At 38.3% G+C, this 21207-nt stretch overlaps 1 protein-coding gene across 3 annotated transcripts in view; it reads left to right on the top strand.

The window, feature by feature from the left end:
- Positions 1 to 21207, top strand: part of GHR (growth hormone receptor) — a 261672-nt gene that overhangs the window by 224186 nt on the left and 16279 nt on the right. For all 3 annotated transcript variants that reach the window (XM_079145073.1, XM_079145074.1, XM_079145072.1), the window contains 2 exons: positions 11963 to 12092; positions 17745 to 17917. In XM_079145073.1, coding sequence (XP_079001199.1) covers positions 11963 to 12092; positions 17745 to 17917 — 303 coding nt within the window. The remainder of the gene's footprint in view (positions 1 to 11962; positions 12093 to 17744; positions 17918 to 21207) is intronic.

Raw genomic sequence — 21207 nt, 5'->3', positions numbered from 1 at the left:
GAGATGAATTCCAGATTGGGTAATCTAAATTTCTCTTTCTGGGTAACATCAGTTAACAACTTGTAAACTGACAATTGCTACTCACTGTAAGAATTTATATAACATTGAAATATTTATATAATGTCAGCTCATTCAAAATTTGAACTACTAGTATCATCTTCATTTAGTAGATGAAGAAACTGAAGAGGCTAAGTAATCTGCCCAAAATAACACAGATTGTAAATGATGGTGGTAAGATTCGAACCCAGGAGTCTGGTACCAAAATTAATATTCTCAGCCTCTCAGTATTATCAAAAGTTATTTTCTGGACTTACACCAATTTGCAAGGCAACTCTCAGTACAAAGAAGTGTTATTGTTTTTAATAAATTATGTCATTCCAGTGGTGGAATTGTGTGTAACTTATGTAAAGCTACAAAGAAAGCATGAATATCACCAGCCAGTCAGTGAAGCCATAGGGGTGAGAGACTAGCCTCCTCCATAATTCACTGTGACAATCCCAATCCCCATGCTAAGTCATAAAACAGGTCAAATGATGATTGACAGATTTTGTTAATGGTTCAGAAAATCCTGAAGCTTATTTTAGAGGAAAGAATTTCAAGAGTAACTTTTAGTTATGCAAAAAACACAATTTTGTTTATCATCTCATAATCCGTGCCATACAAAAGAAATATTCTTGCCTTGTTTTGAAGGAATTACAGACAACATTTCAATTAATGTTCAACTTTCATCGTGGTAAAATTAGCTTCATGTACACTGTTTCTCAAACTGAAAGTAGTGACCCATTAATAAATCAATAGGATTATAAGAATCCTTTGTAATTTAAAATTGAATAAATCAGAATTCATTTCAGGCAGTAAGAATCATATGTTAAAACATTTTATTTCATATATACATACATATCTCACATAAATAAATATATGCATATCTCTCATAAATACATGTGTGCATGCTTGGTCAAAATAGTTTTTTTAAAAGTTTCTTCCTAAGAATTACTTTTAGAAAATTTGAAAACCATTAAGTGTTGAGGTTAAGAATACAGAGTTTGCAAGACAACTACTTATTTGGCATCAGCACTGTACCACCTAGTAACCAAATGATTTGGGGACTGGTTATCTTACTTCTCTGTGACTCAGTTTCCTCATATGCACAATGGAGAGAATAACAGTGCCTACTTCATTCTGTAATTGTGAAAACTAAAGAAATATATATGATGTGAAGAACAATGACAAGTATATGGTAGCCTCCAAGAAGACTTAATTGCTATTATATTGTCATCCCCTCTTCCGTTCTGCTCCTGCCTGAGAAGGGAACTTAGAAAAGCAATGATGTTGAATACAGTAACTTCTCTCCATCAGAAGATAATTACATTTTCATGTGATCTCTCGTCAAACCTTTGAGGATTGTGCACATTCTATTCCAGGACACAGTCTACTCAAATGTAAGGCAACATTAAGAACAAAGATGTTCTTGAGTTATTGATCATTTACATTAATCAATCACCCAAGAATTTTACCCAGAGCATATGCAGCACAGTGTAGGAAGTAGACTAGCTCTGCTAGAGTCACCATCTCTTGTTTATTTACTTGTGGAAGGAACACTATAATTTCACCATACTTGGCCCGGACCAGCATGTTTATGCAATCCTCAGAACATATGAAAGCTGTTTCAGTTGACAATAAGTATTTCCTCACTTTGGCTTATATTCAGTAGTAACCATTCTTTCTCCAGAGTAGTAACCTGAATATGCTGTGACTGCTTTTCTCTTCTAAAACTGACCTTTGATTGACTGCATATGCAGAATTCTTAGCAGAACCCAAATCCACTGTAGTAGACCAAAAAATCACTGACATTCTTTTTCATTCACTATGATATTTCTCTTCTCATTTTTTCATGCACATTTAGCCACAGACTCTGGTTTGGACTTATAATTTCTTTCATCATTTAGGAAGAAAATCATATTTGAAGATCATTTTTATATTACATAAAAGTGTTCTCTTTCATATGTCTTGGTACTAGTTTAAATCAGTGGAATTTCTTAATTGCATTAAGAGCTGTTGTTATGTCTTATTGTCTACTGCCACCACAACCCAAAATGGTCAATGGTCTATAGTTCCCTTTGGGTCAGAAGGCAAGGTTTTCCCTCCAAGCACCCAGCCCTAGTGAGATATCCAAGTCCCCACCCTGTGTTCAGGAGTAACAAGTGTCTGGGACTGTGACAGCAGATGGTCCAGGACATGGTGCCTTGGAGGTTCTGCATTTAGTGTAGATGCTGCTGGGTGCCTGCCATCCCCTCCAAAACCTGGAGCTCTCTGCAAAATATTGTCCTTCCCTCTGAAAGCTTCTTTCCTCCCACCTTCCCGTCCCACTTGCATTGTCTCTCTTTCTCCTTGTCCCAAACCCCCAAGCCTCAGACAGACTTTGGGAATTATATCTGACTTCATTTGGAGTTTGTTCTTGCTTTGTGGCGGGTTGAGGATAGAAATCGTCTCTGGTGAGAGAGCAGAGGATAAAAACACAAATTAATACTTTAGTATGTAAGAGCTGTTTCATGTCCTCCCTCTGCAGAACGTCTGGGAGAGCATCTTCCTCCAAGGAAAGAACTGCTTGCCAGTAAGGAGGAAGCTGGCTTCCCTCTGCCCTGCCAATCTGACCACAACATCAGTCACAGTTGCGTCAAGGTGACATGCTACAACCAGCAGTGCCTCCCAGTTCCCAGGGACACTATCACTCTTTAATTGTATATTTGGACATAGTAGCAAGTTTCATCAACTTTTTTTTTTAACTTGAATTTAATAAAACTCTCCCTAGGCTTTTAAAACAAATGTAATAGGAATGACATTTCAACTTCTTAATTAATTTTAATTGCCTGTGTATAGAGTCCATGAGGTGTTTAGACAAGATTATCTTTCAGATAAGCCATTTGGCACATATTTTTTAAATGTCTCTTACTCTCTCCAAGTATTCATCATGAAGTATCATTGTCCTCTTCTAAGATAATCATATCCATATCCTTCCCACGGGGTCCTGAACAAGGCCCCCAGGAGTTGCTACCACCTGTTGATACCTAGTTCTGCTAGAACTGACCAGGAAATCTAAAAATGTGAAAATCACGTTTGGTCTGATATGTGAGTGTATTTCTCTACAGTGGTGGTTCTCAGCCTGAGCCACACAATGCAAAAACCTGGGGAAGTTTCAGTACCCAGGCTGCAAGTTGAGTGAATTATCTGGCAATAGGCGAAGCCGTCTATATTTTTTCAAAAACATCCCCGTTGATCCCAGTGTATAGTCAGAGTTGGGTACTGCTGTCCTTAAAGTTTGCCAGGTTATGGGTTTCTGAGTGTTGAATTATGAAAACATCTGAATTTGTCATTTTTTCTCCTTGGGGAAGTTTTTTAGAAGCAAGAGAAATTTTCTTTGTTAGAATTGTCTTTGCTACCTACAGGAATATTTTACTAGGGCTAAGGTTCAATCACCTACAGTCAGTACTAAATGAGATAATATGTTTAAGTATTAAACATAATGAAATGTTTAATCTGTTTAACAGATTACATTGTAATCTGTTACTTGTTACATTGTAACAAGTAACAATGTAACAAGTAATAATAATCAAAGATATAACCACAAACCAAAATCCTCATTTTCAAAATGAAGATTCCAAAGAGAGAATGAAAATGAATGTGAGTGTGAGAAATGATAACATTAGCATTTCTTTAGAGCATGGGCCCACTTTAGTTGGAACATTCATTTCTCTTAGCAACAATTAATTCAGGACAGAGGTTGGCTCTCATCAAATGAAACCCTTTCAGGGATTCTGTAAGAGGATGAACTACACTGTCTTTAGGTTTCAGTTTTTAAAAGATCCGCAAGTGTGCAGGAAGTATTACTAGTTCAGAAATGATGGTTTGAGGCTCATCGGAAAGAAGCTGAAAGTCTATGGGAGCCGTTTGTTGTCTCAATAATGAAATGAAAATACAAACTTCTAATAGAACTTTCATGAATAGTGAGAAAGGTACTCATTTTAAGATTATTCAAAATTATTAAAAATCTCAGGATGGAGCCAAGGAGCTAAACTGGAGGGACATAGAATATCTTTAGCTACGAGGGTGCCAAGTTGGAGCAGAAGGTTACTGGAGGAGCTAAGCAGCCAACCACACTATAATTCTTGCCTCCGAAAGAAAAGACCCACTCTACCACTCTCTGATACTTTCCATTTGCTGAGAGAAGTGGCTTGTGTCATTCTTGAACACTGCTTTCGAGTTCTGATATATTCTCTATTGACAACTTTTAAATACTTACTACAGGTAATACTATTCCCTACTTTTCTCCAAATTAGCCCATCAGTGGGGCCTCTGCTACAGGCTGTCTACAAAGCTGTCATCTGTGTTGTCCAGGGCTATGGTCTCATCTACGGTTGGTCTGGGGAAGGACTGGCTCCTAAGCTCACTTGCTTGATTAGCAGCAATACTCGGTTCCTCAAAGGTGTTTGGACTGAGGCTGGAGCTTCTTGCTGGCTGTTGGCCAGAGGCCACTCCTAGTTTTTGGTCATGTGTTTTGCACACAGAAGCTGGTCTCATCAAAATCAATGAAAGGGTGAATCTGTTGGTAAAACAGAAGACTTAATCTTTTGTACCTCATCATGGGATAAAACCCTTCAGTACTGCCATAATGTGTTGATTAAAAGCAAGTTACTCAAGGAAAGAAATATTTAAATCTGTGAATAACAGGAGACAGTAATCATCAGGGACCACGTTAGGGGCTGGCTGCCACAGCACTTAATACCAAATACCTAGCCATGAAAGAAAGAAGGAAGGAAGTGGAAGCATTCAAGGAAAGAGAAAGAAAGGAAAGAAGTTAGAAGGGAAGTAGAAGGAAGGGAAAAATAGACAAAAAAAAAAAGGAAAAACTAGTTTTGCTGCACTATATCTTTATCAGGATCCATGTGTAGGCACATACTTTGTCACATTAGCATGAATTTCCTGTTTAGAATGAGAAGATAATATGGGGTTTCTATATATCTGGAGTTAAAAAAGAAACAGAACAAATAAAAAGTAAAGGAAATGGAATATCAAGCTTAAGTAAACCACATGTGTTTCAAATCTGTTATTTTCTTCTTAGTCTCACCCTCCCTGCCCCCAACAAGCTGGCCAAGTCTTTCTATTCTTTCTGTTCCAAACTACTTCAGGTTGGTTTGTTATTCTTGCTGTGGTGTGACAGGCATATTACACAGAGAATGCCGGAACCTGAGTGGTATTTGCACTTGGTGTTCTTTAGTGGTTTAGTTCATATCAAAATTATGTTTCAGTTCTGTGCGTTATTATTAATGGTTGTATATGTCACTCGATTGGAAAAGTGAAGTGGTAAGGTACCTCGTATCTCTTCTCTTCCAGGCTGTCTGTTGAGGCAACAGAGGCCCAAACAGCTTGGAGAAGTCAAGGTTAAATAGTGTCAGAGCAATGATTAGAATGCAGATCTCTCCATTTTAATTTAGTGCATTTCCTCTCCTTATTTTCTTTGCAAATGAACAACCAGAATGTGAAGTATTCTCTTCAAACCTGCAGGCCTTAAAATGGTTGAGTTTTAAGTAGATTTTAACAATTATTAATTTTCTAGCAGGGCCCAAAATAGTGTGTTCAGTGCTTCAGCTAGTAAAAACAAGGAAATTTTCCAAGACTTCACTGTATGGTAGGTGCTTGCCTCACAAAACACACCCCTATTTCACTGTATACTTCTGTAACAGATTATGCAGACATTTCCTTACTTTGAGAGGGGTTAGTGAACACTAGAGAACTAGTGAACACATTGAAAGAACTAACAGTCTGCCCTTCATACCAGGGCAGATCTCATCCATACCCCAAAACTCTTCTAAGCTTTCCAGTTCATACAGGAAACTGAATGTTTTTACAATGCTATGACCACAGAATTTTATTACCAAAAAAAAAAAAAAAAAATCTTGTGGCCCTAACATTGCTCCCAGGACTAAGGACATGTCTGCAACTTGGGATTTCCCAAACAGTCCCTTGCTCTACAGAGCAAGAGGTGTACTTAAACGGACACATTTCCCGAGTCTAAGCTTCTTCACTATATTAAAGGAAGAGCAATGAGGTATCCTAGTCCTATTAATCCCTTTTTGTCCTATTTGGGGTTTTGTTATTGTTGTTGTTGTTTGTTTTTTCTGCATAGAATTTCCACCTCCCCAGACCCCTAGAAAGAAAATTCCATGAAAACCAAGACTATCAGTTGTATTCAGTGCTTTATCTCTAGAACCAGACCTTTCACAATTTTGATGTCTAGTAAGTATTAGTTGAATGAATGGCTGAACTATGGATTTATTTAGAAAGTTTATCACTTCCCATCTTCTCATGACTTTGGTGCCAAAGGGAAAAAGTGGCATATTTAGGTTCACAACACCAGGTGTGCGTCTGGTATTTTAATCAAGAATTTTTTTATGCATTTGTTTGCATATTATCTATTGTTTTTTTGTCTTTTTAATTATCTTTTCACCTCCGGACTGAGAGCTTCCCTAATGCCCAAGAATGAGCATTTTAGACCAAAGAACAAATATATTAAGCTTATAATCAAATTGAAGACTAATCATATAAGAAGCAAAAAAATAAAGGAAAAGGAAAAGGAAATTGCCATGGGATCAGAACACTGAGGATTGATACACAAAAGTGGATTTACTTTAGGCTTGCCCATCCACATCTATCGCTGAAGCTTTCATAGGTGCAGAGGGGTTTTGACTAATATATACTGACACATAAGAGGGATTCTCTGCTTCCCAAATTAGAACTCACACATATATTTGCATAAATTGTTTAGATTTGGCATCCCTTTAATGGGTTTACTGGCTGCATCTTTTGGAAGAATGCAACTATGAGTGGCTTTTTTTTTTTTATTGTCAGGCACTTATCAGAGAAAACATTTGGGCTTTGGGTTTTTGGGCTTGGCCTACTTCACCTAACATGATGTTTTCCAACTTCATCCATTTACCACCAAATGCCATAATTTTATTCTTCTTTATGGCCGAGTAATATGCCATTGTGTATATATACCATAGTTTCTTTATCCATTTGTCAATCGAAGAGCATCTAGATTGGTTCCACAATCTAGCTATTGTGAATTGAGCTGCTATGAACATTGATGTAGCCGCATCACTGTAGTATGCTGATCTTAAGTCCTTTGGGTATAAACTGAGGAGTGGAATAGCTGGGTCAAATGATGGGTCCATTCCAAGCTTTCTGAGGAATCTCTATACTGCTTTCCAGAGTGGCTGTTCCAGTTTGCAACTCCACCAGCAATGTATGAGTGTGCTTTTTCCCCCACATCCACGCCAACACTTATTATTGCTTGTGTTCTTGATAATAGTCATTCTAATTAGAACTAGATGAAATCTTAGGGTGGTTTTAATTTGCATTTTTCTAATAACTAGGGATGATGAGCACTTTTTCATATATTTGTTGATCACCTATATATCTTCTTCTGTGATGTGTCTGCCCATTTCCTTAGCCCATTTATTGATTGGGTTCTTTGCATTTTTGGTGTAAAGTTTTTAAAGTTCTTTATAAACTTTGGAGATGAGTACTCTTTCTGAAGTGTGTGTGGAAAAAATTTTCTCCCACTCTGTAGGCTCTCTTTTCACATTATTGATTGTTTCCTGTGCTGAGAAAAAACTTTTTAGTTTGAATCTATCCCATTTATTGATTCTTGCTTTTACTTCTTGTGCTATGGGAGTCTTGTTAAGGAAGCCTGGTCCTAAGCCAACATGATGGAGATTTGGACCTACTTTTTCTTCTGTTTGGTGAAGGGTCTCAGGTCTAATTCCTAGATTCTTGATCCATTTTGAGTTGAGTTTGGTACAGGGTGAGAGATAGGGGTTTAATTTCATTTTACTGCTTATGGATTTCCAGTTTCCCAGTACCATTTGTTGAAGAGACCATCTTTTCTCCATTGTAAGTTTTTGGCACCTTTGTCTAATATGAGATTATTGTACTTATGTGGGTATGTCTCCGTGTCGTCTACCCTGTACCATTGGTCTACCTTTCTATTTTGGTGTCGACACCATTTTTGTTACTATTGCTCTATAGTAGAGTTTAAGGTCTAGTACTGTGATACCTCCTGCATCACTCTTCCTGCCCAGAATTGCTTTGGCTATTCTGGGTATTTTGTTCTTCCACATGAATTTCATGATTTCTTTTTCTGTTTCTATGAGAAATGTCATAGGGATTTTAATTGGAATTGTGTTAAATCTGTATAGTGCCTTTGGAAGTATGACCATTTTGATAATATTAATTCTGCCTATTCAAGAACATGGGAGATCTTTCCAGCTTCTAAGGTCTTCTTCAATTTCTTTCTTCAATGTTTTGTAGTTTTCATTGTAGAGATCTTTCACCTCTTTGATTAGATTGATTCCCAAGTTTTTTTTTTTTTTGAGCCTACTTCAAATGGAGTTGTTTTCCTCATTTCCCTTTCACATGTTTCGTCACTTATGTATAAAAATGCTTTAGATTTATGCATGTTTGTTTTATATCCTGCTATTTTGCTGAATTCATTTATGAGTTCTAGAAGTTTTCTGGAGACTTTTTTTAGATCCTCTAAATAGAGAATCATGACATCAGCAAATAGTGACAGCTTGAGTTCTTCTTTTCCTATTCATATCCCTTTCATTTCTTTGGTCTATCTAATTGCTCTGGCTAGTATGTCAAGGATGATGTTGAATAGAAGTGGTGGAAGAGGGCATCCCTGTCTTGTTCCAGTTTTTAAAGGGAATGCTTTCAGGTTTTCTCCATTAAGAATGATGTTGGCCATGGCCTTAGCATAAATAGCCTTTACAATGTTGAGGTATGTTCCTTCTATCCCTATTTTTTCTAGTGTTTTGAGCATTAAGGGGTGTTATATTTTATCAAACACTTTTTCTTCATCAATTGAAATAACCATATGATTCTTATCCTTAAGTCTATTGATATGATGGATTACATTTATTGATTTACAGATGTTGAACCAACATTGTATTCTCAGGATGAACCCCACTTGATCGTGGTGCACTATCTTCTTAATATGTATTTGGATAAGGTTTGCCAGGATTTTGTTAAGGATTTTTGCATCTATATTCATCAAGGATATTGGTCTAAAATTTTCTTTCCTTGTTGTGTCTTTGTCTGATTTGGGTATGAGGGTGATATTAGCTTCATAGAATGAGTTTGGTAGGGTTCCCTCCTTTTCTCTTTCCTGGAATACTTTGAGAAGTATTGGAATGAGTTCTTCTTTGAAGGGCTTCTAGAACTCAGCTGAGAATCCATACGGTCCTGGACTTTTCTTGGTTGGTAGGCTTTTGATGGCTGCTTTTATTTCATTGCTTGATCTTAATCTGTTAAAATTGTGTATATCCTCCTGGTTCAGTTTGGGAGGAGCATATGTCTCTAGAAATTTGTCAATGTCCTCAGTATTTTCTATTTTGTTGAAATACAGATTTTCAAAGTAGCTTCTCATTATGTTCTGTATCTCAGTGGTGTCTGTCGTGATATTTCCTTTTTCATCACGACTTTTAGTAATTTGAGTTTTTGCTCTCCTTCTCTTTGTTAGTGTGGCTAAGGGTTTATCTATTTTGTTTATTTTTTTCAAAGAATCAAGTTTTTGTTTTGTCAATTTTTTGAATAGTTTCTTTTGTTTCAATGTCATGGATTTCAGCTCTGATTTTAATTATTTCCTGTCTTATACTACTTTTGGTGTTGTTCTGTTCTTCTTTTTCTGGGACTTTGAGCTGTAATGTTAGGCCATTTATTTGTTGACTTTTTATTCTTTTCTTGAATGCACTCCATGCACTGAATTTTCTTCTCAGTACTGCTTTCATAGTGTCCCAGAGATTTTGATATGTTGTATGGTCATTCTCATTTACCTCTAAGAATTTTTTTATCTCCTCCCTGTTGTTTTCTGTTATCCATGCTTCATTCAATAGCATATCATTTAGTCTCCAGGTGTTGGAGTAATTTCTGTTTTTTGTCATTGATTTCTAATTTCATTCCATTATGATCTGATAGAACACAAGGCAGTATCTCTATTTTTTTGCATTTCGTAAGGGCTGCTTTGTGGCATAACATATGGTCTATTTTCGAGAAGGTTCCATGTGCTGCTGAGAAGAAAGTGAATCTGCTCGTTAATGGGTGGAATATTCTATACATGTCTGTTAAGTCTAAGTTATTGATTGTGTTATTGAGTTCTATGGTTTCTTTGTTTAGTTTTTGTTTGGAAGATTTATCCAGTAGTGACAGCAATGTGTTAAAGTCACCCAGAATTATTGTGTTGTGGTCTATTTGATTCCTGGCATTGAGAAGGATTTGTTTGATGTACATGGATGCACCGTTGTTTGGGGCATAAATATTTACTATCGTTATGTCTTCCTGATTTATGGTTCCCTTAAGCAGTATGAAATGTCCTTCTTTATCCCTTCTGACTAACTTTGGCTTGGAGTCCACTTTATCTGAAATAAGGATGGAAACCCCCACTTTTTTACTGAGTCCATGTGCAGGGTAGATTCTTTTCCCATCCTTTCACCTTTAGTCTGTGGATGTCCTTATCTATGAGATGAGTCTCTTGAAGGCAGCATATTGTTGGGTCTTTCTTTTTAATCCAATCTGCCAGTCTATATCTTTTGATTGATGAGTTTAGGTCATTAATGTTCAGGGTTATTATTGAGATATGATTTGCATTCCCAGTCATTTGGGCTTATTTTTGGTTTTTAACTTGACTTGGTTTCTCCTTTGGTTTCTCCTTTAAGGTAGTTCTTCCCTTTGCTGACCTGCATTGTTGTTTTTCATTTCCTCCTCTTGGAATATTTTGTTGAGAACATTCCGTAGTGCAGGCTTTCTATCTGTAAATTCTTTTAACTTTTGTTTATCATGGAAGGATTTTATTTCATCTTCAAATCTGAAGGTTAGTTTTGCTGGGTACAGGATTCTTGGTTGGCAACCATGTTCTTTCAGGGTTTGAAATATGTTGTTCCAGGCCCTTCTAGCTTTGAGAGTCTGGGCTGAGAAATCTGCTGATATCCATATTGGTTTCCCCCTATATGTAATCTGATGCTTTTCTCTCACAGCCTTCAAAATTCTATCTTTATTTTGTATGTTAGCATATTCATTATAATGTGCCTTGGTGTGGATCTGTTGTGATTTTGTGCATTTGGTGTTCTGTAAGCCTCTTGTATTTGACTTTTTAACCAAAATCTATACAAAGAAAAGTATGACTGTAGTAGATGCTGTGATTGCCACACTGCATCCCCTGGGTCCACTTAATGTCAGCTCAACCATCTGTGGTGGACAGTGGTCACCATGCATGTTGGTGGGCACATTCAAGTGCCTGCCTTGATCCTCAGCCCATATATAGGGACACCCTAGGCAAGGATCCTCAGCCCATATATAGGGACACCCTAGGAATACATGGGAGTTAACATCTCCAGAGAATCCCTCAACCAGTGGGTGATGTAGTGTGGAAGATAAATGTCTGCCCCTCCCATCCTTATGCAGGATGGTACCTCTCTGGGGACCTCACAGGGGTTGGACCCCAAATGGCCACTGCAGTGGTAAGGTCAGTGATACATGCATTTAGCTCTTCCTTCTGTTCCTGCTCTCTCCACTCTTTCACTGTAGTTGCCTTCCAAGTGAACTACCTGAACCCAAATCCTTATCTTCAGCTCTGGTTTTTTACACAGGCCCCAAAGAATAACACCTGAAATGAAGGCAAAAATGCTTGTTCCTAGAATCCAGGGCTGACATTGGCAAACAATAAGTTCTGAGATGATGACCCAGGAAAGCAGATTTTCTGGAAGACATGGACATCACCTCCTGGATGCAGAATAGGCTGGTTTTACCCCAGTAGTTCTTTTTTCTTTACACACTTTAAATATGTGTTACATTGGGACCACACATGATCCTCCCGATTTCATGCCTGCCTTCTCTTTTTATTCTACAGATTCTTCTGGGAAGCCTAAATTCACCAAGTGCCGTTCACCTGAATTAGAGACTTTTTCATGCCACTGGACAGATGGGGGTCATCATGGCTTAAAGACCCCAGGATCCATACAGCTGTTCTATATTAGAAGGTGCAGCCTCCTTGCCTTTCTCATTTTTCTCTCTGTAAATTTGCCAATTAAAGTGTACTGAGTCACGTGCAGTGTAAGAATGGCCATAATTTATTTTGACGACCAAGATATATTTGTTCATTCATTTATTTAAAAATACATTAATTAAGCCCTTACTATATGCGAGGTACATTTTAGGTACTGGAGATATAACTGATTACAAAAAGATTAGATTCTTATTCTCATGGAGATTTCTTACCAGTAGGGAAAGATAGACAGTAAAAATTAAATAAAATAACAGTTGATAACAGGTTATCAAGAAGAGTAAAGCCAGAAAAAGGATGAAGAATGTCGGCTCCGTGTGAGCACATACATGTTCATGAGAGTGTGTGAGTGGATGTGGGTGAGAGTGTGTGCATAGGGGCCTTGAGTGACATTTGAAATGGGAGGTCATAGGATGCCTCTCTGATGTGGTGTGTTAGATCAGAGACAAATGAAATGAGACAGATCATGTAAATATCCAGGCTGTCTAGGCAGAAGGAATTACAAGTGCAAAGGCCTGGGGGTGGTGTTGGCCTGTCTGAGGAAAGCTAGAGGCCAGCACAGATAGCACAAGACTGAAAATGGGGTGAATGATATGAGAAGGGCACATACCTTGCCAAGCCTTGTAGTCTAGGGCAGGGATTTGAATCTTACTTTGTGACCAAAAGCCATAGGCATATTTTGCTAAGTGCATGTTTTAATAGACTCAGCTTGTTTTCTAAATAGAGAATGGACCATGTTCCTCTTAAATAGTTCTTTTTAGTGTAATACTTTTCTCTTGCGTTTTTTTACCAATGGTCCTGTAAAATAACAGGACAAGAGGGAAACAAAGATCTTGAAATGCAGTCATCACCCAAGTAGTTTATTTCTAACTCCTTACCTGGAATTACTTCCTTTTCTATTTACTCTTACATTACTTCCTTTTTAAAAAATTGACACATAGTAACTGTACATTTTTGCAGGGCACAGTGTGACATTTCAGTACATGTATACAATATGCAACAATCAGATCAGGGTAATTGGCAAATTCATCACCTCAGAAATACACCATTTCTTAAGAACATTCTAAATCCTCTCCTCTAACTATTTTTAAATAGTCAATTAATTGTTGTCAATCATAGTTACCCTACTGTGCTATAGAACAACACTGTACCCATTTTACCTTTCTAAATGTTAGGTTTACACACTGCAATATCTCTTCTTTGCCACCCATCTTCCTTAGGGAAGGTCTAAACCAACAGGCCAGTTTAGCGAGGATGCTTAAGATTAAGCTTTTGTTCGTCAATCCAAGGATGACACTGTGTACTCTGCAGAGGACCTGGAAGCAGAAGGAAGATGCAGTGAGCAGCTGGGGACATGACCTCAGGACCAGAGACCCTGAATTCCAGCCTGGCTCCCACACTTGCTCACCAAGTAACGCTCAGAGAACAATCCAGTCTGTGCACTGCTTGAACTCTTCACTTGTAGAGTAGAGATAATAGACTTGGCTCATGAGGATTTTGTTATATAATGTGTAAAGAAACACAGTGCTTCCTACATAATAAGTACTCAATAAATGGTAACCACTTTTCTTATGGCAGTATAAAAATAATTGAAGACAATGATGTAAAATTCCAATTCCTGGGCTATAAAAATGATGTTGATTCTTTACTATGTGCGATTATAGGTATGTAAGACCATTTTTAATGTAGAGCTGTGTGATTAACATGCAAATAACAAATACTCTGAATTAGCAACCAAGACTAGCTTTCCCACTTTCTAGATGTGAGAGGTCTCTCAGAAGTACCCCAAGGGCACATGAAGTTGAGGTGGTTGGGCACCAGATACCCATACTTATTTGCTTAAGGCTGACACTGCAGAGAGATACAGGCCAATAAACAAAACTGATGTATATGAATATATTCAGACAGGAAGCTAATGTGTTTGGCAACACTTTTCAATATATATGAGTTGATTATGCTGTTTATAAATTCAGAGAGAAAAGAGCAGTAGGTGCAATCTTCATATTTTACTATAGCAACTCAGAGAACCAGTTCTATCAAAACAAATAAAATAAGTTTCTCATGCAGGCACCATTAATCAAACTGAGCAGAAACAGCAGAATAACCTCTAAACCTGGACCCACTTCATGAAAATAGTTTTTTACCACCTTAGTATTCACCAAATTTGAACATGAGCAGAAATATAAATCCAAAGATGTGAAGCCTTCAGAAATACATACCTGTTTCTTACCATCATCCATCAGAGCCACATAACTCTGTCCATAGGCCTCTTCACACCCCAGTCTCTCAATATCCTCAGTCCAAACTCAGGCTCTGCACTGACAAGGATTCTACTAAGTGTGACCAGGTGGAGGCAAAAATCTCAGACACCCTCAAAAGGATCTCTTAGTTTTTGCCCTAGTAGAACTTGGTGTTTCAGGAGGAAACATCATCACATTCTTAAACACTGTAAATACAAACTCAAAATTAAGTGCCAATCCAAACTTGCAAAATCAGTAATTGAAGCTTTCTCTACAAAAATGTAACTATCTTGAGTATCTTAGTCAAACTAGCATAAGACCACAGCCCCATTTTGAGACGCAGAGAATCAAGCATAGATTAGGAGACTGGGACTAGACACCATTGATTAGGGTAGAAATCTATCAGACTCTCACTATCCATTTGCACAAAGACAATACGAATGAGCTTCTAGCTCTTGTCATTTTTTCTTAGAGTTCAGTTCCCAGGTAACTCCTGAAACTTCCATCACTGACACACAAATAAAACTGGGGCATGATTTTATCCAACACTGGAGTCCATGAAGGTAGAAAGGAGCAGGAAGGAGGTGGTACACAGGCCTTCAGTTCACTGGCCTGGCCTTGGTCTCCAAAGCCTAATGAAATCCAAACATGTTGGGCTGTCAACAGGACTGAAGGTGCCGGCCCACAGGCACTCATGTGTTTTGCTTGGCCCTGCCCCTTGCCAGGTGAGCTGGCAGACAAGACAGTATCAGCCTGGTGGGGCGCTGATTCAGAACAGTTTCTGCCACCCTGTGGTGGAGATGGTATCAGATTCAGCCTCCGAGCTTGAAGGGGACTCAGTGTGAATGCAAATCACAGGCATAGCAAAATTGACTCTGGGAAACCTGGTGGGGTCCTCTGCTCTTCGCTCCTCACATGGAAATGTACTGTTCTCAGTGGAAGTGAGCATGTGAACACTGATTCTTACGAGTGTCCTCCACACACATCTGTACACCCTCCACAATAGCCTGCTGCAAAAATTATCCTGGACTTATGAAGGAAATTTCATTTCCCATGCAAGGTTGAGGGGGAAATTAGAAAGGAAAAGGGGAATTGTTACTTCTTTCCCCTAAGGCTTAAATTTTAAGTTCTCTCCCCACCAGGGGGGAAAAAAAAAAAATGCATGAGCTGTATGTAATGAAAACAGTTGCCTTTAAAACATAACATGTTTTATTTTTATAATTTCTTCTCTAGTTGGTTACATTTAGATGGAAAATACTTCTTCTGCTCTTTATTCCCATTTTTACTGATAATCTCCTTCTTTGGTTCTCACTGTTTTCATGAGATAGTCTGGAAGCAAACCAAAGCAATTAACTTTCTGGTTTAAGAGGAGAGAATAACGTCTACAAATTGGCTCTGGTCATCTGTGTAGAAATTCAATCTAGTGAAGGCAGGTGACTGAGGGTCTATTTCATGAGTCCATTTGATTTTTCGCATCTAGATTTATTACTTTAGGAAGTAAGTTTATTCAATTTTGGTTAGTGAGGAAGGAGATTGGGCATTGTGTTTTGAACTACCTATTCCTGATCCATCATGCTGTAAGTGATTTGTCTGGAGGACCTACCAGATTTGGGATGACTAAACAAGGCTTTTCACACAGTCCTTCTGGGCATCAGGTTGCTAACATTGCCAAAGCAGAGAGATGTGCTAGAGTCTTCTTATTATAAATTCAGACCTGAATTTCTTCTTATTATAAATTCAGATGGAACATTTTAATATTTTTGGTTTTCTGAATTTTAGCCTATCAATTATACTAAATGCATTTGATATCACCTCTATTGTCATATGAAAGACACAGTCCCTGGGCAATCTGTAAAATTGTTTTCTTTAACGTACTCTTACTTGCTCAAGAGCAAGTCCATACCATAATTCAACAAGTCACCTTTCTCTCTAATCTTTTGGATGTTCTAGTACTCTAAATACACACATAGTTCATTCTTTCTTTTGCCTTTTACCCAATTTTTCCACAGCAGATGAATCTCCCTCTCATCCAAGGACATACAACTTTAAAGAATCTCAACCACAATTTAAGCAACAGCTCACTGTCTCAGACACTGAAGTCTCTACTGTTTTAATCCCAAGCTCATTCTAACAGCTGATGAGCAGCTGTCTCAAGGAGCCCTTGTTACTGCACAAGCTTCCTTCTAGTGCCAAACATACCAGCCTGAGAAACAGCTGTAAAGAAGGAAATGTGTGTCTTCTCCCAGCTTCTTCTCCTGCCTTTCCACACCCTGCCTTCCCCACAGTGCTCTCCTGGCCCACTGCTGCCCAGCACCATCCCACAGTGGGTCCCAAATCTCCAGTCTGGCCTGCCAGCAACAGGCGCCTCTACCCACGTAGAGCCATTCCCACCTTCTTCTTCAACCAAGGATTGCATGGCTTCATGATCCCTTTCCTTTTAAATCCTCTTCTCAACTGTTATAAGAGTGAGTAATAAAGGGATGATGAATTACCCTATCCAAGTAGCAGTTCTAATATAAGAAAAATCTTTCCTACTATTCCACTTCCTCTTGCTTCCCTCACCTCACCAGGAATACTTTTGACCACTCTGTTCTCTCCTTTCCTTTTCCTGTTGCCATCTACTAAACTTTTACCCATCTTTCAGCATTGGCAAAAATACCACCTCCCATGAACAAGTAGAGTAACCATTTCCTTTCTTGAAGTCTTAAAGGACCCAAATGAACACTACCTATCAGCACTACCCACACTCCTTTGTAATAGTTTCTTAGTCTTTTCCTCCTGAGACAGGAGTAATTCCTTAGACATTCATGAATCTCCCACAGTGTCCAGCACAGTGTTTCCTGTATAACCAATTCTCATTGAATATCAATAAAATTAATGTAAAAAAGTACTCAGGTGGTAATTGCTGAGGCATCTTCTAGCCTAAAGGTAGGGGCCAAGTCTTATTTATTGTTATATCACTCAGTATGGTGCTGGATATAATACATCACTCAGCATGACAGCTCAGTTTCTTCCACCAGGTCCAAAGATTTACAATTCTCTGGGAATGTCTACAGTGTGAGAATTGACTCTCTGAACTGTTTAAATAAAGGAAAATTATTTTAAACCTCCCTAAGCCAGACCTTCTGTACAATAGAAATAATAAAGTATCTACCATAGGAACCCCTTAATAGGAGGGGGTGCTACAGAGAGCAGCAACGGATGGCCTCCCAACAGTCTTCACACACTGATAATATTGTCCACTGATGTGATACTTCTGGAAATGGTGTTACTAAAATACAAAATATTTGTATCATAAAACATTTGTGTTCCAGATTATTCAATCTGTCAAGCACCTAAGCTTTGAAATGATTTTGGAAAAGCTTAATCCTTTTTACCCTCCATTTCAGGAGCACTCAAGAATGGACCCAAGAATGGAAAGAATGTCCTGATTATGTCTCAGCTGGAGAAAACAGCTGTTACTTTAACTCGTCATATACCTCCATTTGGATACCCTACTGTATCAAGCTAATCAACAATGGTGGTACGGTGGATCAGAAGTGCTTCTCTGTTGAGGAAATAGGTAAATCACAGGTTTGTGTTTCACTTGACATAGCTTTAGACCAAATAAGTGGAAAGTCCACAATTTCCAGTTAGAGTCAAGTACAAAGACTTCCTTAGGAACAAGGTATCTATTTCACAGGAGATGGGATTAATTGATGAATAAGAGACAAGGGTGAGGGAAAGTTAAGTCAACTCCAGCACAAAGAAGCCTGGCTGTAAATGTTGTAAAGAAAAGAATGGGAGTCATTCTTTTAGGAATTTTTACTCTATTATATTTTATTTTGTTAATATTTATTTATTTTTGGCACTGAGGCTTGAACCCAGGGACTCTCTATCAGTGAACTTCATTCCTAGTTTGTATTTTTTTAATTTTTTTTTTTTAATTTTGAGACAGAATCTTCCTAAATTGCCCAGGATGACATCAAACTTGAGATCCTTCTACCTCTGCCTCCTGAGTCACTGGGATTACAGGTGTGCCCCCTTGCACCTGGCTGATCTGAGAAGTCTTTAAAGCTGGGTTGCACTCTTGTATGCCACTCTAAGAGGCAAACTCAATGTATTCTTGAATTCTTTCATAATTATTCAATATTATATTGAATATTCTATTATTATATTCAGACCTATTGAAACACGTTGACCTTGGACCTCTATTGTTGTTGTAATAAAACCTAGATATTTCTTTATCACAAAAAATAGCAATTCCAGAATTTTACATTTATAAAACAGTCACAAATCAGTTTAAAGACATGTTTATAAGATCTCAATACAAACATTGAGGATAACCAGCTCAATGGACTAAGGGGAAGATCCAAACAAACAATCTTTTGCCCATCTTGTGGACATGAGGGGAAACAAAACAAAACAACTACAATTGGAATATCCATGTTTATACTACAGTAGCATAAACAGCAAAATGGAAAGATCAAAGACTTTGTGTAGCTGAACTAGTGCCTCAAAAATCTATCCCCAAAAGCTTTTTTGTTACTTATAAGAGTTCCTGGTCACTTCTCCCAGATGTGTTGCTCTTATATGTGGTTTCCCAGGCAGCAGCAAACTGGGGAAATGTGAAAATGGAAAATGTGGCCAGATGCACACATTTAATATTTGATAGATGTAACAGGTAATATCTGATAACCTGACTTTGAGAAGATTGAGAAAACCATGAACAAGCAGAAAAGATAACCCAGCGACAGTTTGGAGAGGCTATTTAATACATAAACTAACATCAGTGGTGTAGATATTGAGCTGAAGGCAAATGGGATAGTAAGAGAGGGTAGTTGTAAGAATACTGGGTTAGGTAAGATCACATTCCATTCTTGATACAGTCAATACTCACTTTCCGGCTAATACTCACTTTCAATGAGTGCCTGCATGTGTTGCCACTGTGCTGGGTGTGGTGGCCAGGAAATGAGTAAGACATGGTTGAGTGAGGGAGCCAACCATTTTCTCAAATAATTACAGTATAGTGTTCAGGTGTTGGACTTCAGGTGTGTGAAATGCAGAGCATCCAAGATGGCGACCAAAAGCATGAATGATTAGGCCTAAGGGATGAGGAAGGGTAGCAACAGAGATGGTCACAGTTCAGTTACCTCTTAAAGCATGCATGAGAGTTTCCACGTATCATAGTGATGGGGTCTTTCAACAACAACTAAGTTTTAAAAGTGGCAAACAGCACAGAATGTTCAAGGACTCAGGAACATTTGGGCAGGCCTACTAGTAGGCTGGAGAAGTCATCAGTGGTCTTATGTTCCTCACAGAGGAATTTGGGTTTTATCTTACTGCCAAGAGGTATGTTTGCAGAATTTAAGGAAGGAAATGATCTGAGGATATTAATAGTTAACTCTCACAAAGGACTCACCATGTATCAGCCACAATAACTGTATGAGATAAATTCTGTTATAGTTTCCATTTTACAGATGATTTAACTGGGGATCAGAGCAGTAAGTGACTAGTTTAAGGTCAAATAGCTTGTAGGTAAATATGGGTTTTGAAACTGGGGAACGAAGTTCCAGAGTCCATGCTCTTAATCTTGATATTATCCAATGCAACCTAAAATGTTATTAACATCTCAGAGAAATTAACATTTCTTTGTATGGATGGTAGATTACAGTAGGAAAGACTAGAGGTGGAGAGGTTAGAAGACTGTGATATAGAGGCAAAAGATGATGACTGATTACAGTAGCACAAAAGTAAGAGAGAGGGGCTGAGGGTGACCGAGAGAGCAAAGAACCCACAGAATCCTAGTGCATCTTGAGAGAGACATCAATAAGACAAGCTGCAACCATCTTGGTGTTATATATATGCATTCTACTATTTCACATGACTGGTCTTTGGATTTAGAAGAATATATTAATTAGACATTGGTCATTCATTCAGTTCTTTCAGCAGATGTGTATTGCTTCCTTACTTTGGGCCAGGCAGTGTTCTCTCTGATGGAAAAGGAAATGCCTACCCCTGTGGGATTTAATTCCAGTGAAGGTAGAAGAGACAATGACATGGGGAATGAATAAGAAAAGAGAATCAGAGTGTTGGATAGTTTACAATTTTAGAGTTACCAGAGTTGGCTTCACTGAAACAGTGATATTTGAGTAAAGAAGAAAATGAGAGAATTACCATGGGTGTTTCTGAAGAAGGGGAATTGCAGCAAGAGGTCACAGCATGAACAAGGATGTGGAGGTGAGAATGTGCCTTCCTCACTCACTAGTGGGGCTGGCATAGAGCAAGCAAGAGGCACAGTGTGAAGAGGCCAGATGGGGGAGATCTATATACCTTCCCAAGGCATTGTCATGACTTTGACTTTCACTTGGAGTGAGATTGATAGCCTGGGAGGGTTTTAAATGATGATTGTTAACTTCATTGTTAAGAGAATCACTGTGTCTATTTTACTGTGGGCTGTACGAAGAATAAACTGAAGAGGACAAAACCTAAGGAGGAGAACAGTCTGAAGACTACTACAGCAGGCGGGCTGAAAATGACAATGACTAGGACCATGTTGTAAAGGCACAGGCAGGAAGAAGTAGTTGAATGCTGGGTATATCTTGAAAGTACAGTTGACAATGTGTGGTGGTGAGAAAAAGGTGAATCAAGGAAGAATCCACTATTTTTATTCTGAGCAGCTGGAGAATAGAGTCGCCATGGCAAAAATGAAGAGCAGCAGGTAGCAGAGGAAGACTTGAACTGCTTTGGAATATATTAAGTTTCAGATACTTATAAATAACTCAGAGGAGTTCTCAAGTAGAGTAAATAAATGTGTGTAAGGGGAGTTTATTACTATGCTTAGGAGAGTGATACTGAGCCTTCTCCAAAAGG

Source organism: Sciurus vulgaris, assembly GCF_902686455.1.
Source record: "Sciurus vulgaris genome assembly, chromosome: 6".
Lineage (NCBI taxonomy): Eukaryota > Metazoa > Chordata > Mammalia > Rodentia > Sciuridae > Sciurus > Sciurus vulgaris.
The sequence above is the reverse complement of the archived record's forward strand: the minus strand, read 5'-3'. Positions and strand labels throughout refer to the sequence as shown.